The sequence below is a fragment of the Lissotriton helveticus genome, chromosome 7 (genome assembly GCF_964261635.1).
Source record: "Lissotriton helveticus chromosome 7, aLisHel1.1, whole genome shotgun sequence".
Taxonomy (NCBI): domain Eukaryota; kingdom Metazoa; phylum Chordata; class Amphibia; order Caudata; family Salamandridae; genus Lissotriton; species Lissotriton helveticus.
Genome location: NC_136068.1, coordinates 835,521,489 through 835,540,320, shown reverse-complemented (window position 1 = coordinate 835,540,320; position 18,832 = coordinate 835,521,489). Strand labels below are relative to the sequence as shown.

Sequence of the window (18,832 nt, the reverse complement as noted above, 5' to 3'; positions counted from 1 at the left end):
ATGAACAACAGGCTCCGAGAAAGGAAGAGAGTATCGAAACTGTACCTATCGAAATTGTACCTATTGACCCGAATAGATTGCCCCGAAAGAATGATAGGAAAGCAATCCACCACAACCTACAACATATCCAGGTAAATACAACCGAAGTAGAAAATGGAAACTGCGTCAACCCACAGAAAACACTGAACTGCCTATTGCTTAACTGTCGCTCGGCAAATAAACTCGCATCTGACATAGCCGCCTTAATCCTCAACAAAGAAATCGACCTGGCCATCCTCACGGAAACATGGCTCAATGAATCATCCTCTCCTACCATGGATCTTCTAGTACCACCACAATACAACATTGTCAGGTTGGACAGACCCAGGAAAGTGGGAGGAGGGATAGCGTGCATCCATCGCTCAGAGATAGAGGTCAACCAATTCCAATCCGACCATATAGAATCATGTGAATACCTTGGTCTTAACATAAGATCACCAAATAATCAAAATTACAACCTACATGCGTTTTACCACCCACCGGGAGATAACGCAAAGTTCACAGAGCATCTTATGGAGATCATAACTGCTAACTCTAACCCAGATGCCAACAACATATTCCTAGGTGACTTTAACCTCCACTGGGACGACGGCAATGATAATATGGTCAATTCGATCAAAGACTTCTTCAAGGAGCTAAACCTCTCGCAAATATGCACCCAGCCCACTCACTCACAAGGAGCGACTTTAGACTGGATAATTTCTAGAAACAAAGAAATCTCAATCACCGCCATAGACCCGTGTGATTGGTCTGATCATCACGCCATAACTTTCGTGATACCGACAATGAAAAAGGGCAGGAACACGCAACCTCGCAAGGTCAAAAAACTGATACGAGATACAAAAGAAGTTAATATTGAACGATTGGTTGAAAGATGTGAGAAAGACCTGAAGCCAGGCATCAACGAGCAGAATGTAAATGAGCTGACTGATCATTACATAACCTCAATCGGTAATATAGTCAATGACACCTTACCTCAAAAACTGAAAAGTGTCTCGGAAAAGCCCAAAAATCCTTGGTTTAATGAGGCTTTGAACGAGGACAGGCGAAAACTGAGAATGGCAGAAAGGAAATGGAGACAACATCCCTCCTCCCCCGAACTGAAGGCCCTCAGAAAAACAAGAAAACAATATAATTTAAAGATAACTAGCGCCAAAAAAGAATTTATAAGGGCTGAACTGGACAATGCCATAAACAGACCTCAAACTCTTCGAGATCCTAAAACAACAGTCAAACAAATTAACCAAAACGGCCCAAGAGAACCCTAAGAATCCCATAAGTTGTGAGAAATTCTCCTCATTTTTCATGGATAAAACTAAACTGCTAGAAGCTGAGCTCACAAATGCAGCGGCTAACCTCACGACCCATCCCGCTACCAAAAATAAGGTGAACGCGACAACGGAAGATCCCCCAACAAAAAATAAGGCAAGTTGGGACACATTTGAACTATACAACCAGGAAAAGATCGCCAAAACTCTAGCGGAACTTAGACCCAACAACCACTACCAAGACCCGCTACCGGCAAAATGTGTAAGAGAAATCAGCCACACTCTAGTTCCAATCTGGACCGAGATAATAAATGCCTCACTATCACAAGGGACCCTCCCCGACTGCCTAAAAATGGGGCAGGTAGTTCCCATCATCAAAAAACCGACAGCAGATGCAACTGACCCAAATAATTATCGACCAGTGACCAACATCCCTTTACTGGCCAAACTTATTGAGAAATGCGTGCAAGGCCAACTGAGTCAACACATCGCTAAGTTCTCACTATTAGATGACTGCCAATCAGGTTTCAGAACAGGACACAGTACTGAAACTGCGATATTACATATTGTTGATGACGCCTTACAAGCCCTTGACCAAAATCATGCATGCCTACTGATTCTACTAGACCTGTCATCAGCATTTGACACGGTAAATCATGAGATACTGATGACTAGACTACATGACAGGATGGGTTTATCTGGAAATGTTCGGAAGTGGTTTAACTCCTTCCTGCAGAACAGGACTCAGCTATTCCTGGTCAACCAAGCAATCTCCTCCCCATGCCCTAACACAATAGGGGTCCCTCAAGGTTCAACGCTATCCCCAGATCTCTTCAACTTATATGTAGAACCTCTTACAGAGATTCTTCGGAATGCACAGATCTCCTACCACATGTACGCAGACGACACACAAATATATATGAAGATTGCCTGCAGTGATGACATTGACCTTATGAATGAAACTCTAAAGAAAGCGTTGCATTGGCTAACAGCTAACCATTTGAAACTTAATGCCAACAAAACAGAATTCCTGTTAATCTCACCGACAAGAAGTCAACCAGAGGTAAAGGAATGGGCTAAAATGGTAACTGCGCTTAACTGCACTCCGACACTTGTTAATTCAGCCAAATCTCTAGGAATTACACTAGACGAGAACCTAGACATGAAAGAACACATCAATGCAATGGCTAAGAGCGCCCGTTTCCATTTGAACTATCTAAGGAAACTGAAACCCTTTATCTCAGAAGCAGATCTAAAACTTGCTATCCAATCGCTAGTTATCGCAAGGATCGAATATGGCTGCACTACGTTAGCTGGCCTACCAAAAACATCCACTGCTCCGCTAAAAGCCTGTCTCAATGCAGCGGCAAGACTTATCACGGGAACGAGGAAATTCGATCACATATCTCCCCACCTGAAGGCACTAAACTGGTTACCCTACGATGCTAGAATTAAAATGAAGATGGCCTGTATTACACACAAAGCGGTCCACTACAACACGCCGAGATATCTAGCCAAGAAAATCAAGCTATCGGGAGGTAACAGATCAACGAGAAGCGCTAAAGAGTTGCTACTACGGCCGGCCTTCTTCCGGAAAAAAAAGACCTATGACCGAGCTTTTTCGGGAGCCGCCCCCAGAGTCTGGAATTCACTCCCACCCTATATCAGGAAGATTCAAAATATTGCAGCATTTAAAAGGGAACTGAAAAGCCATATGATGAGTAAATACCCTACATAGAGATGACCACAGACCAGTGGCACAAACTTTTTACATCATAACAATTGGAAGACCAATAAGACAAAGGTCTAACCACCCTAGCTATGACTATCCACTCAAGCCTCGGCTGTACACCATATCGCTACCTCATATTTAGGTGTTATCTGCACTATGTCTCACACCAAAGATACTACCCCTACCCTGTCATGTGAATATTTATGATCGTTACAACTAGCCATACCCATTCTACCCTTTGGTAATTACTCTGACATTGCTCTGATAATAATTTACAATCCTACCTCATCGAATCTGACTGTACGACTAGGGCACAACCTAAACCATATGCACCACTTATCGCTAAGTGATCAGGCGTTAGGAATATATTTATTTAATCACCCTAGATAGCATATTGCCTCCTACCGTCCATATTTGTCTCTGCTGTTTTAATTGCTATTATAATGTCAATTTATTAACCTCATATGCCAGTTTGTAACCATCCTAGATAGTATATCGCCTTCTACCTCCATATATGTTTGCTGTTATAATTGCCTATATAATGACAATCTGTAATCTCATATGTAAAGCGCTCTGATACCCACGGGTCTTGTCCGCGCTATATAAAACACTATAAATAAATAAAATAAATAAATAAATATATATATATATATATATATATATATATATATATATATATATATATATATATATATATATATATATATACATGTGTGTGTGTGTATATATGCGTGTGTGTATATATATGTGTGTGTGTGTATATATATATGTGTATATCTGATAGACATCTAGCCGCAGATTCCTTAACTTAGAATATCCCCAGGCATCAGACTGGTTCCGGAATTCTTTTTGCAGCGGCACCTCTGCCCGCCGGGGGACGGCACCACACGACCTCGCCCTGCCGTCGTCCACGTACGTGACGTCAGCGTGGTCATATAAGTCCCTCCCTCCGCGCTGACGTCAGTTTCCTTCTTTTCCGCAGTAAGCGGTTCCTCTGGCCTGTTTTCAGGCCTCTTTTGACGCTTTGCGTCTGGAACAGTGTGCGATGCCTTCGGGCTTTAAAACTTGTACTTCCTGTTCGCGGCAAATGTCCGTGACGGACCCACATCTTATATGTATGTGGTGTTTGGGCGAACACCACGACTCGACAGATTGCGACGCCGAAGTCTTGGTGGGAGTGCTGAATGAAGCTTCTTTCGGCTCTCTTGTCCCGCTCTGAATAGTCTCATCCTCCGGCCTCCTCATCGCCGGCAGGCCCCTCTGTTTTCCAGTTGCGCTGTTGATCGACCTCTGGGGCCTGGGGACAGTGTTTGCCCCTTTTGGGTAAGTCGCGGCGCATGTCGCCGAGGTCCTCGACCTCACTTTCTTCTGTTGTCGGGGCGAACGTGCGACCCCGGCAGATCCCCTATGCGCCCTATCTGGACGCGGGGGCGACTTGGACCCAGATGGAAGCCTATGCCGTGGCTCTGCAGGCCTCCCTTGGGTCCTCACCTATCCCTGGGGCGTCATCTGGGCCCCTGCTACTTAAAGTGTCCCCCGACATAAGCCCTTGCCCTACAGGAACGATGGAGATATGGTGTCGTCCGGGTGTGGCCCGGCTGGGTCCCCCTCTTCGGCCCATAGCACCCCTGCCACGCCGCATAGTCCCGTGGACCTCCCTGTGGTGTCGCAGGTGGTCGCTGGTGCCCAAAGCCTTGCTTCGAGCACACCTCGGCCTTCTGGGCAGGTGGCAGCCTATTTGGAGCTGGGGTTAGCGCCATTCCGGTGCCATAAACTCGTCTCCCACTCCGCTTCTTACTTCGGGGTCGTAGCTTGTTGTGGTTGAGGCTGAGTCGGCGCCGGTGTGGCGCCATAGTATACAAAAAAATTATGCCTAGGGAATCATTAACAGTCTATCTCAAAAGGACGAGAGAAATAAATTATCCCTTCCTACATGAAGTATATCACATCTGAAAATCAATTCTATATTATTTCAAAACCAAACTAAATAACATAAATAAATTTCCTAGATTACTCTTTTATATATATTTTTTTATTCATTTTCTAGATGTTTTATTTTCTCATCAATTGGAAAAAAGGTTTATTTGTTTCTCAAAACTATACATATATACAGGAAACAAACACATATATATATATATATATATATATATATATATATATATATATATACACATCACATTCCACACAAATCTATTCAAAATACACTCACGTTTTTCTATCTTTTTCATATGTTCTAGCCCAAATTTTTGAAATAAAGGATGCTTAATGAACGTAAAGCCAAGCATTCCTAAAAAACAAGATCTGCCAAAGAAAAGGAAAGGAGCCTCACTGGTCTATATTATTTAAACCTGTCTAATTTTAGTACTCCTTATTAATTTACTTATACAACGTAGACTTTTGAATGGTGTCTTCTTAGAAGTGTCGACGTGTTTCAGCCCCTTGATTATGGGCCTCATCAGGACAAGGGCTAATAGTAATCAGTCTATGAAATCAAAAAATCATATATAACTATATACATATTACAGTTTCGCGACAAGGGACATACTATAAGTGTAAATATATACACATATATACATAATTTCCTCTGAGTGATACAGCACCAGCCCATAAAGTCTTTTAGCTTAAATAGTCACCCTAGTGTAGTGTCATAACCACTTAAAACAACACCACCCAATGTGTAATTATTTAAATGAAAAGAAGGAAGGACAAAGAATCAGCCGGAAGACCTAGAAACGTGATAAAGGATAGACCTCTGCCTACAATTCGAAAAAAGATGGCTTGCATCGTCATTTACCATGGTCTATGACCTCCAACGACTGCCGAAGTATAATTTCTAAGGCGTCTTATATTCTATATTGTGGCAGGTGTAAAAGCAAGAGGGGAAAAAAGGTGAAGGCCTCTAGCGCTATAAATATATGTGTAAAATAAACTAGTCGCAGAATGTGGCTTACCTAGAATGATCTGTGGCTCTCGGTGTAAATATTTCTTCACAATATCACCGTATATTTAGAAAATTCAAAAAGAGCCGTTCTCTCTGTCAAAAAATGCAAGAATACTGCATTGGTATTCCTTATCTGATAGAAATAAATAAGAAATAAACCACCGTAATAGTTATCACACTGAGGGCATTCTTACCCTATAATGGTGGACCGCTGTACATCGTGTTGTATTCACGAGTAAATCGTGTATATAGCAATCCTTCTGTGGAGTACCTATCAAATAAATAGGGACGTGATGAAACGGAGGTTCAACACTCCTAAACCTTCTTTTTAAATCAATAGAATCATCGTACCATCCACTTACTTCGCAAACACCGCTATGTAGGTCCGCTACACGCCATGCTGATTCTCCGGCGTTTTGTCCCGGTCACGTGGTGCGGAAATTAGGCACTACGGATCGCAAAACAAAAAAGGGACTACGCGGCCACCGACGGTAAAAATAACAAACAGAGGACTACATGCCTCTGTGTATTAGCAATAACTAGACCGCCAGCCCATTAAAACGGTCGATATGTCTCACCTCAGCTTCAATAAACAAACGGTGAGGAGAAAAGTAGAGAAAATTATTTTTCAAGAAGAAATCGAAATCTAGAATAGAAGAAAAGAACAAATTGAAGAAAAATTAAGAAAACTACAAGTGTCAACCACATTCTAAAAACAATCCATAAAATACCAGATGTTATAGCATACAAAACTCAATATATCGTTTGCAGATAATCTCAGTCTCAGAAAGTGTTATTTACAGAAACATTTCCTTATATCAGTGCACATATTTCATCTCTATCATTCAGGCCTGTGATCGCAGTGCGGTATTTTTCTATTACTCCCGCCTCCAGTCTGTCCGATTTAGATTCGACTTCCTCCTGTTTTGTCTTAGCCAAGGTAAGCAAACCTGTCCAAGTGATATCATTTTCAGTGTGATTACAGGTTTCAAAATGATGAACTAATGGTGCTCCCTGGACTTTACACTTCACCCTCGATTTGTGTTGAAGAATACGCTTCTTCACTATTTGGGTAGTTTGTCCAATATAGAACTTATTACATGGACATTTAATACAGTAAACTGTATTCTTTGTGTTACAGTTGGAAAAACTTTTTTGTAGATGTACTAACCCATTTATTTCAACCTTCGTATCTGTTGTCAGGCTACATGCAGCGCAATTTTGACATCTATAGTGCCCTATTATTGGTGGCAAGTTTAGGAGCCCTCTTAGATCTTTGGGTAATGGGTCTTCTTTTCTCATTGCTCTTACAAGAGATTGTCTTATGTTTTTACCTTTTTTGGAAGCAAAAAGAGGTTTTTGAATCCCCAGATGTTCAATAAGTTTCCAATGTTTTTGGATACGTTTTTTTTACTTTATTTGCTTTCGGATCATACGTGAGAACGCACGTCAATGGTGTCTCTTTTTGTTTGATTTTGGGTACCAAAAGAACTTCTCTTGGTGTAAACCAAGCACGTTTCAAGGCGATCTTGACTAATCTTTTGGGGTATCCCCTCACCACCAATTTGTCTTTCAGGATTTCTTCACTTTTAAAGTATTCTTCTTTTTTACTACAATTTCTCCTCACACGGAGAAATTGCCCAAAAGGCGAATTCGCCGTAGGCTTGCCTCCCTGGCGCCATCCCCTTCTTCCGAAGCGGTGCTTGTCGTGGTGGACGTGGAAACTGCACTGGACAGGGCCGACTCGGTGCCCGATGAAGCTGAGTCGGTACCGGACGAGGCACGATCAGCGCCCACCGAAGTCGTTTTGGCTCAGCATCGACACCGGGTGGTTGACTCTTCTTCTGGAGAGAGTTTGGCATCACTTTCACGTCCGGCGACGCCGGATATATCCTTGCCTGTGTCGCCCCTTAGAATTTGTGGACCCGGCAGGTTCCCCGGCTCCTTAGGAGCCCCATCAGGACCCCCATTCGTCCATGGGGCTCCCTTCTTTTGGACATTGGTCGCACCCTCAGTGTCTTAGAAGGCTTTGTTTACAGCCCTCACCCACAGATGAGTTGCTGTCCCCTCCTCGGAGGGCTACCGATGCCGGTGCTGCTTTTCTAAGAGTAGTCTCCTTGGCTACTCGTGTGCTAAACATGCAGCTCCCTTGTCTGTGGACCCTCTGCTTGATGTCCTTCACCGTGGGTTGAGGAGTGTGGAGCCGCTTCTGCCCTTTGAAGCTTCTCTTTATGATGCCCTTTTGGGCACCTGGGTTCGGCCAGCTTCCGGTGATCCGGTGGCTCGTTCTGTCTTGCACCGCCACCGTCCTGCTCCACATGATCCAGTTTGCTTATTTGTCCACCCTGACATGCAGGGGTTTGTCTTGCAAACTGCCTTCCCTTCCTTGCCTCAGTTAATGCTTCCTTCCTCCCGGGAGTCCAGATGGCTTGAGTCATGGGGTTGGAACATCTTTACCTCCACTAGTGCTGCCCTACGGTCACTAAATACAGTGTGTGTCCTGGCTCGGGCTACTCTGCAGAGTCTCTGCTTTCCGCCACCTCTGAAGGTGCTTGTGTTAACCTCCTTCCTCTTCTCCGGGATGGCCGTGACCTTGCTTAATTTAGGATCCGCTCGGCCTTGGATACTGCTGATTCCTTAGACCGGGCTATTGCTGGTCTCGGTTGCCTTGTGGCGCCATGTATGGTTGCGGGATAGCGTCTTCCCGGAAAATATCGGGGAGCGAATTGTTGATCTACCCTTTGATGGGGTTTTATTGTTTGACGCCCACACCGAATCAGCTGTTCAGTGCCTCCTTGCGGGTTTTCGCCCTCCCCCATAGGCCTGTATGCCTCAGGCGTATGTTCTGGGGGGGGGGTTACCTTTTCATTTAACATCCTTTAGATGCGTTATGCTTTTTAAGCTGGCAGTGTGCCTCAGGTCTTCTTTTCGCTTTTTCTGGGGTAGTTACCCTTTACACCAGTATTGGAACTTTCATAGATTCCCATGCTTTGTATCATTCCCCATCGTCGGAATGGGAGTCTCGGTAATAAAAATACCATAGCTGTAGGTACAAACGACCAAGGAAAAAGGCCTAGGCCTCATTCCCTTTTGTAGCATATCACCCTCTTTGTGTAAAAGAGACTAAACTTAGGCCTCAGCCAATCCGAAGTGCCTCACCCCTTAGAACCTTCCTGAAGGAACCTCGGAGCCTCAGATTTTCTTCCGCACGTTGTGCTTAGGGAGTCTCCTTTGAGCTCTGCTCAACTTCTACTCTTCAAAGGATTTATTTCAGGATTTTTTCTTCAAAATCGTCAGCTTCACTTCAGGATTGTTGGCTGCCTTCCAGGATGTCAGAAATGGAGAAGAAAAAAGCCCTTTTCAAACCTTGTTCCACCTGTGGTAAGAAAAGGCTTTTTGTGGAGGATAGGCACAAAGGCTGCATTTACTGCCTCTATCCTGACCACCAGGCTGCAGACTGTAAGATCTGTCGCACCTTTTCGGCCAAGACCCTCCGGGACCGTGAGGGTAGACTCTTGACATGGCTCCATAAGCTGAAAACCAGGAATGATACTGTCTCCAGTGACAGTGAGGATGCAGCATCAATGTCTTCTTCAAGAAGGTCAGTGAAGAGGGGTAGGGGTTCCCCTTCACCTTCTATGGAAAGATCTTCCAAGGCCTCAAAAAAGACCCCCAGTGAGTCTGAGAGCCCAGGTCCCAGCAAATCTCCTCACCGAGGTGTAAAGGAGAGGGTAGGACCAGATGCGCCTTCTGAAGGTGAGAAGACTGTCACAGCCTTCAAAAAACCTTCATCCCAGTCTTCTGAGAGGAGTTCCAAGTCCTCGACGACGAAGGCGTCGACGGCGAAGGTCCCGTCGACGAAAAAATCGAAATCTGCATTGATGTCGTTGACGACCCCGTCGACAGGGGAGTCGTCGGCGAAGGTACCGTCGACGGCGGTTTCTTCACCGTCGACGGAAACGACGAAGCCACCGACGACGGCGTCGCCGACGGCAGTTTCAATCACGCCGTCGACGATAGTGCCGACGTCGACAATGGCGGCGACGACTATGACGACGACTGTCTCGTCGACGAGGGCGTCGACGACGACTTTGACCATCACAACGGCTGGCGTGTCGACCGTTTCCTCGTCGACTACTTCGACCCCGATCTCGTCGACGCATATACAACCGTCGACGACGGAACCGTCGACTATATTGTCCTCTGAAAAGAGAATTACCATTTCTGTGACACGGATCACGCCGGAGATGACTTCTCCGAGGAGTGTGTCTCCTCTACAGCCAACCATGCTTCTGCAAGAAGGGGAATCAGAGGAGGATGACCAGGACTCATACAGCTATGCAAATAGTCCCTCCCAACTTCTAGTCAAATGCCAGGACACTGAATCTGAGGGCGAATACGGACGCGAGGATGTGGGCCATCATCAGTCTGCCCAGTCGCAACATCATGCTGAGCAGGAAATGGTTACAGTGCCATCTTCTTTTCTCCAAGATCTGCATAAGATGCTGCAGGACTATAAATCTAAGGCGAGTAGGCCTATTCCGGTACCGTCAACGCCGGCAACTCCTGCAGGGATGTCAGCCTCATTGGTGACGCCTAACATTCCAGCTCAAGTTTCCCCTCGGCCTCAAATGTCCATCCATCATGATTCCTCCGGGTTACAAGAGGTCCATGATGATTCCTCGGATGAGGATCAGCAGTCGGATCCTGACTCTATTCCCAATACTGAATATGACGGAGTATATCATTGCGGATCCAGCATCGCCAGTCCCAGATCCGGCGGATTCCCCGCCTGCGGACATTGGGGGCTTCCATCAGCTGATGGAAAGAGCCGCTGCAAGATTCAAATTAGCCATGCCTAAGGTTACCACGGATTGTTTTTTATATGATTTCAAGGAACCTTTTAGGAAATCAACTAGGTCCATTCCTATTGTGGATCATGTGTGGAAGGAGGGCCTAAAGGCCATGAAGAACCTGGCGACGGTGGTCCCGGTGCTACCGCGTCTGGATAAAAAATACAAGGCACCAGATGATGGTCCGGCAGCCTTAACGGGTCATCCAAGACCAGACTCTGTGATCTTGCAGGCTGCGCAGAGGAAATCCCGTAACCCCTCTACTCCCTTAACAACTCCTCCGGACAAGGAAGGGCGGAGGACGGAGGTTGGATAATGTGGGGAAGAGATTCTCGTCGATGGCAAGTTTGCTGGTGCGAGCGGCAAATGCCCGAATATCATGGGTAGGTACGACCGCCAGCTTTGGTGTGATGTCGCCCCATACCTTGACCAGCTGCCTCCGGAGTCTACGACTGAGGCAAAGAAGATCTTGCAGGAGGGAGAAGCAACGTCGATGGAAATCATTGACTGTGCAATGGATATTGCGACAACGGCGTTCCGTTCATTGGCTGGGGCGGCAGTCCTCCGCCGCCAAGGATGGCTCAAAGCTACTTGGTTTAGGCCTGAAATCCAAAACAAGGTCCTGGATCTTCCCTTTGATGGTGAAGCATTATTCGGCAAACTCATTGACGACACTCTTCAAGAAATAAAAAAGGACACAGACTGCCAGGTACTTGTGGACCCTTCAATACAGAAAGTCTCCTTTTAAAGGATCTAGAGGTAGAGGTGGTAACTACAGAGGGTCTTAACAACAACAACGCTATTCCACCACGGGCTCAGGTTCCCAGCAATACCGTCAGCCTTATCAACAGCGGTAGGGCCAGTCTACCAACTACTCCCGGCCTTACAATAAGGGAAAACAAGCTGGACGAGGTCGAGATTCGTCCAAACGCCAATAGCGGCCTCCTGGCTCTTCCTACTGGACCCTCCTTCAAGAGATCATCAGTTGGAGGCAGGGTCACCAAATACCAGTCACCAAATACCTTCACAACTGGTCCAGGATAACATCGGACCGTTGGGTGCTCAACATCATTCGGAAAGGGCATACCTTGGAATTCACGCAAGTCCCTCCACCCAAGCCCCCGGCAGCCATTCCATCGAAACACCAACAGATGCTCCGGAAGGGAGCGATAGAGCCGGTCCCCTCAAACCAAAGGGGACAAGGATTTTATTCCAGGTTCTTCCTGGTGAAGAAGACGCTAGAAAGGTGGCGCCCCATTTTAGACCTCAGGGAGCTAAACACCTATCTCATCTCCCTGTCCTTCCGGATGGTCTCTCTCCAGGACATCTTGAAGCTTATCAGCCCGGGGGATTTCATGGCCACGCTCGATCTCGAGGATGCATATTTCCACGTTCCGATTCACCCAGCACACAGAAGGTTTCTGCGATTCACAGTAGCCAAGAGCCATTTTCAGTTCAGAGTCTTACCCTTTGGACTCCGTTCAGCCGCAAGAATTTTCACAAAGGTGCTGGTGCCAGTAGCAGCTTTCCTGCGAAGGAACCATTTCCAGGTCTTCCCCTACCTGGACGACTGGTTACTGAAAGCTCCGTCCAGGGAGGCAGCGTTGGAGGCTGTTCAAGCTTGTACCAATTTGTTTCAGAATCTGGGACTCACTCTGAACAACGCGAAGTCTTCCCTGGTTCCGTCCAGGAAGGCTCGCTTCCTGGGAGCCATCTTGGATTCCAAGCTCTCAAGAGCCTTCCCTACTCTGGAAAGGAGAGACAAATTACAAACCTTGGCTCAGGACTTGCGAACAAAAAAGTGTCTTTCAGTTCACCGCTACAAGTCTCTACTGGGGGTGATTTCATCGTGTATCCCACTAATTCCCCATTGCAGACTAAGAATGCGTCCTCTGCAGGAGCAACTAGACAACCAGTGTCAACAGGTCCACGGTTCATTCGAGGACAGAGTGACGGTCACTCCAAGCATGAAGGAAGCGGCCTTATGGTGGACAGATCAAGACAACTTGTCCCAAGGTCTATCCTTCGTAAGCGACCCGTCTCCTCAAGTGGTAACAACAGACGCGCCATTTGGAACTGGGCAGTCCATCACAAAATTCTTCTTCTGGCAGGACACCTTCCAGGAGTAAACAATCAAATTGCTGACCTCCTCAGCAGAAGGAGACAGCAAATACACGAGTGGGAACTTCATCCCAAAGTTCTCCTTCCATACTTTCAACAATGGGGATGCCCACAAATAGATCTGTTCACAACAGTAGACCACTCACAATGCCCATAGTTCGCCTCCAGGTTCCCACACCCTCTCTCTATAGGCAATGCCCTGTGGATGAATTAGTCGGGGATATTTGCCTATGCTTTTCCCCCTCTCCCACTCCTTCCGTTTTTGGTTCGCAAACTTCGGTAAACATCACACACTGATTTTAATAGTTCCTACATGGGCCCTTAATCCATGGTACACCACCCTGTTAGAGCTGTCAGTAGTTCTACCTCAAAAACTACATCTCACCTCCAGTCTTCTCACTCAGAACCATGGAGAAATCAAGCATCCAAATTCCAAGGAGCTCAACTCAGCGATTTGGCTCCTGAAGTCCTAGAGTTTGGATATTTAAATTTGCCACCAGACTGTATGACTATTATGAAAGAAGCAAGAAAGCCTTTATTCAGAGCTTGTTATGCAGCAAAGTGGAATCGATTTGTTGTCTATTGTAACAACAACAAATGTATTCCTCTTGTTGCTTCTGTTCAAACCATTATTTGTTACCTTTTGCACGTACAGCAATCTGGACTAGCTTACACATCTATTCAATTGCACCTTGCAGCAGTAGCTGCATATTTGCAGAACGGATAGCATTTATCTTTGTTCAAAGTTCCTGTCATTAAAATTTTTATGGAGGGCTTATAGAGAGTGATGCCACCAAGAATCCCCCTTTCACCAGTGTAGAATCTTAACGTTGTATTTAGAAGACGTATGGGTCTACCCTTTGAACCATTACACGTTTGTCCTTCACAGTTTCTTTCATGGAAGGTTGCCTTCCTCGTTGTAGTCACTTCATTAAGGAGAGTAGGTGAGCTACAGGCATTAACCTTAGACTCGTAAACAGCACACTGGCAATATGGGCTCCAAACGGTGCACTAGTATGTAATTAATAAAAATTCTGTTTCCTCCAACGCTCTACCTTTGTGATCCCATTGCCAAGAGGCCACCCCAACACAAGGTCATGAAATAAATGAAAAGGAGCGTTCAATTCTGTACAAGGTTATCCGTTCCAAAATCAACAGATGGTTAAACTGTTCTCCAGCAATAGATCAAGTAGTCATGATGTGATGAATAAAAGTTATTCAGGCGTCTTGTCAGTTGCTTTGAATCCAATTGTATTCTGTTTCCTGGTTCGAATGTCCTAATAACTCATAGGACATTTGAACTAGAAAACAAAGGATGAAGATAAGATGGGAGCGCAACATGCCATCTAGTGGTACATAATTGTATCTATGAGGATTTATGAGATAACAGGAGCCAACACCGGGTGGATGACAGCATTGGGATATTGATCAAGCCCTGATGAAGTCCCATTGAGACGAAATGTGTTGGCTGGGCCAAATGTATTGTTTTTGTCGAATTGGCTTTTTTTCTATAAAATTGGTTTCAAAGCAACTGGCAAGACTCCTGAATGTCTTTTAAATAGTCACATCATGACTACTCGATCTATTGCTGGAGAACAGTTTTACCAGCTGTTGATTTTTGAACAGATAATCCTGTATAGATTTGAATGCTCATTTTCATTTGTTAGTTATTAACCTTAGAAGAACCCTTCTTTCAAAGCCATAAAGATAGGGTAGTTCTTCGCAACAATCCCAGATTCCTTCCCAACGTAGTTTCTGCTTTCCATCTTAACCAATCAGTTGAGATACCAGTGTTCTTTCCTCAACCTGATTCAGTAGCAGAACGAGCTTTACACACACTTGATGTCAGAAGAGCGTTATATTATATATTGAAAGGGCAAAAGCTGTTCATAAAACAAAGCAACTGTTTGTTGCATTTGCACCACCTCACAAAGCAATCCTATCTCTAAATCTGGCATTGCAAGATGGATTGTTAAATGCATTCAAACTTGCTATGCAAAAGCTAAAAGAACGTTATCGCTATCCCCTAGAGTGCATTCCACTCGCATAATAGGGGCATCTATGGTCTTTTTAGGTGACATCCAAGTAGCTGACTTCTTTAAAGCATGGACGTGGTCTACACCTCACACATTTACCGAACACTATTGTGTGGATGTAGTAGCACGTCAACAAGCCAATGTAGGGCAAGCAGTGCTAAAGACACTTTTTCAGACAACTGCAACATCTATTGGTCAGCCACCGCTTTGGGAGACTACTGCTATATAGTCTACGCAAAGCATGTGTATCTACAGCGCACATTCCTCGAATGGATTGTTACTTACCCAATACGCATCTGTTCTTGTCATGTAGGGCTGTATATTCACATGCACCCTCCCACCTCCATGGACACCTGTAGTTGTTGCAGTCTCATTATTTACATTATCTACGCATGGACAATTCTTTACTACACTCACTTACTCCATTCTTACCCTCTTGCAGGAAAACAATTTAACAATAGAGACGATGCCCATGTGGACTATCACCGAAAGGAGGAGTCACCTTAACTCGTGTCTTGGAAGACTTCTTCGAAGAAAAACAACTTGCAAACATCCGGTCCCAACAATAGATGGCAAGAGTATGCAAAGCCTGTGAATCTAAAGCCCTGCATGCCAAGAACAGTTGCTTACTGGTTAAGTAACATAATCCATTCGAGGCACAAGGGGGTCAAGCACCATGGCGAAGATCTTTGGCGAGAGAGACCATCCCTTTTGGGTCCCCTTCCTCAACTCAAACCTGCGAGATGTTGTGCCACTGTCCCGTACCCTGGCCGTGGGGGCCTGATAAAGCTTTCACCCACCCATAGAATTTCGAGACCAAAACAAAACCTGGCCAATACTGCAAGCAAATATGGCAACTCAATACTGTCAAATGCCATTTTGGCATCTAGATCCTTCAGAGCTTGTTTTGTGCGCAGCTGGTTAGTCATGCACTTCATAGAGTCTCCTCCAATTAAGGCGAGCGCTCCAGTGCGGCATAAAGCCATATTGATCCTGGTATACAAAAATAGTGGTGACCCTACTTAAACGCGTCGCCAGAGTCAGCATTCACATAACTGGGTCATTTCCTGGGTAGAAATCTCCAGGAGAAATAATTAAAATAGTGTTAATTGAGCAAGCACACATTTAATTTAACTTGCTATGGGGCATATGCACCTCATTCTTTGAACAGCCTGGCAGGTACATGCCAAAGGATGGAGCCTGTAAGCTCTTTAACTTCCCTTGAGGTGAGGATGATCTCTCCTTTTAAATAAGGCTTCACGGTGAAAGCCTTGACTGGTAGATGCTGTTCCAAGGACCAGTCTTACCACAGAGCCAGCAAGCATACCAAGAGGAACAAGACTACCTGAGGCCACAATCATTGAGTCCTGCCCTCAAGTTATTGTGAGGAGCCAGACCACAAATCAAGTCGAACCAGGAGAACATGTCCACCATGACCACCAGTCTCCTGCTTTCTTCCTGTCACTAAAGTGCAGAATATCCATTACTTTTTCTACATATAAACAGGTGCTAGGCCTTACACTGTACAGTTGTGAGTTTGGATTCATAAAATATCCCTCTCGGTTGTCTACAAAGAAATACTTCTCCAGTACCCGAGCTGCCAGGAGGTCGAGAAGGCATTAGCAAGGCTCTTTCTCGGAGCCTCAGAAGATCTAGAAACATCAAAGACTTGTTGAGTTTTACACAAACATTCTTCTGTTCAATATATAGCCCCGGCCCCACATGATAGACCCACTGAACACATATTTCATTAATGACAGTTAAGAATGGCCTTCATTCTGGCTTTCATTTTCCTTCTAGCACACAGCGAATAACTCTCTCAAACCTTGTACAGGATGCCTAATTCCACATCTCCCTCCACCTAAGTATTTGTCACTTCCTCTCTCCATATTCATTGACTGACACAAACCATTATGAATTTTTCCTTTTGAGCCTCAATTCTGTACAGCACATCTTCCCAAGAATGTATTACTGATTTTTGGGGGTTAAACTTCCTCTTGCAGCTATGTCGATGCTATTCCCAACAGTGGCCCTTATGGACACAAGGAAAACTGCTACTCTAATGTGCTGGGCTTATTAGATTCCAGAAAGGAACAGGGTCTGTCCGCAGAAATAACTTCAACAACGTAGACTCCATTGGTACCTTACAGAGTTATTTTGGCTCTACTTGTTAATCTTCTTGTTAATTTAAATCAAGTCATGCAATATATTAAAGATCCACTTCTGGCCTTTTTCATAGATTCTTATTCTTAGTTTAGGCCTTTCCTTTAATGACTGTTATTTACTTACACGCTAGAGTACTAAAATGTCTGAGCTATGGCAGCTTCTGAGGTAGAGGGATTAGAGTTCAGAGCTCTCCAGAACATGGACTGCCTGGCAGTTAAAACAGTGAGATATATTGGCTATGTACTATGCTCTATTAAATATGTTCATTCTGATAACATTTGTGTTGCTATTCAAAGGATGTGAATCCTGGTAAGGTACTTGTGCTGGAGAAACTAGTTGCAGGTAAGTAACATTTCTTAGCTGCATTACATGTATATTACACTGCGATTCATGGATGCGTCTTTTGTTCTTTACCAATTGAAAACTATTTATTTGTCTTGTACATGGTTTTTGAAGCATGTTTGCTGATCGATGGACTAACCAAGCATGTGGTTGAAATTGTAATACTTTTTTGCATTTTGTGTGATTTTTTCTTTTCATACTAACCAAATTGGCGAATGAAGGAATTGGTAAATTATCTACTGCCGATGGTAAAGCATTCGCAGATCCAGAGGTGCTTCGAAGATTGACCTCCTCTGTAAGCTGTGCATTGGATGAAGCAGCAGCAGCCCTGACAAGGATGAGAGCTGAGAACAGTTTAAATCCAGGACAAGTAGATACGTATGTATTAATTTATTTAAATTGAACAAACGATTATCACTTTGCTAGCAGCTCATGTTTTTATTGTTTTTGGACCTACTGCACGCCTTCCCTTTAAATTTCACCATGAGTGTTTGAATATTTTGTTATTGGCTTGTGAAGACTGAGAGGCCTAATATTGAAATATGATTTTTAAACGTTGATTCCTATCACAGGGAAAGCTCCTATACAATCCTTCACTGTTGCATACCTCCTATAGATTCTACCAATCTCATTCTTAAATCTGAGGTATTTTCTGACTGCATCAGTCAGGTCCCTGTGGTCTTTCTCTTTGTGTCACTCATCAGTTAATATTTTTGTATGCCAGATAAAAAAAATGTTCCTTATTTCAAGGGAGCATTCCACTGCTGACTCTTATGTTATTTGTGTGCACCTAACTCTGATTGTAATTTGGAGCCAATAGAAGAAAATCTTTGTGCTGAAAGTGTCTATATAATGTAATCTTATCTCATTCCATATTCTGCTTTAGCCCATTAGCAATGGTCAGTGATGTTGACAAACTTGTAATATCCTCTTCCTGTTGACCTGGCCCCATCCTCTGATTGGCTGGAGCAACATTAGATAGATTTTTCTTGCTAACATCCCCCCCCACACCCCACCCCAGGCCTTGAAAATTCCGAAAAATATGACCAGACCTGCAGGTCTAATGACGTTAATAATCTACTGGACGTAACTGTAACACACATGCCCAAAAACCTGTCTCGAACTGTATGATCCTAGGCAAATATTTTATTTCACAGGGTCACCTTTTACTTCAATGCCACATAGGAGACTACATTCAAATATGTGATTTCAGCATGTGTGCTGTACAAAAAAACTGTTTGATTTCATAAGCTAAACGTTTGCTCCATGTATAATAAGCATCTAGCCTGCATATTTGGTACACATGACCCCTGAGTTGCCTTAGCCTTCTAAAA

General features: G+C 44.5%; 1 protein-coding gene across 1 annotated transcript in view; it reads left to right on the top strand.

Annotated features, from left to right (window-relative positions):
• ANKHD1 (ankyrin repeat and KH domain containing 1) overlaps nucleotides 1–18,832 on the top strand; it is a 1,380,661-nt gene that overhangs the window by 131,076 nt on the left and 1,230,753 nt on the right. Inside the window, exon 3 of the mRNA XM_078653327.1 lies at nucleotides 17,720–17,876. Within this exon, the coding sequence (XP_078509453.1) occupies nucleotides 17,720–17,876 (157 nt within the window). The remainder of the gene's footprint in view (nucleotides 1–17,719; nucleotides 17,877–18,832) is intronic.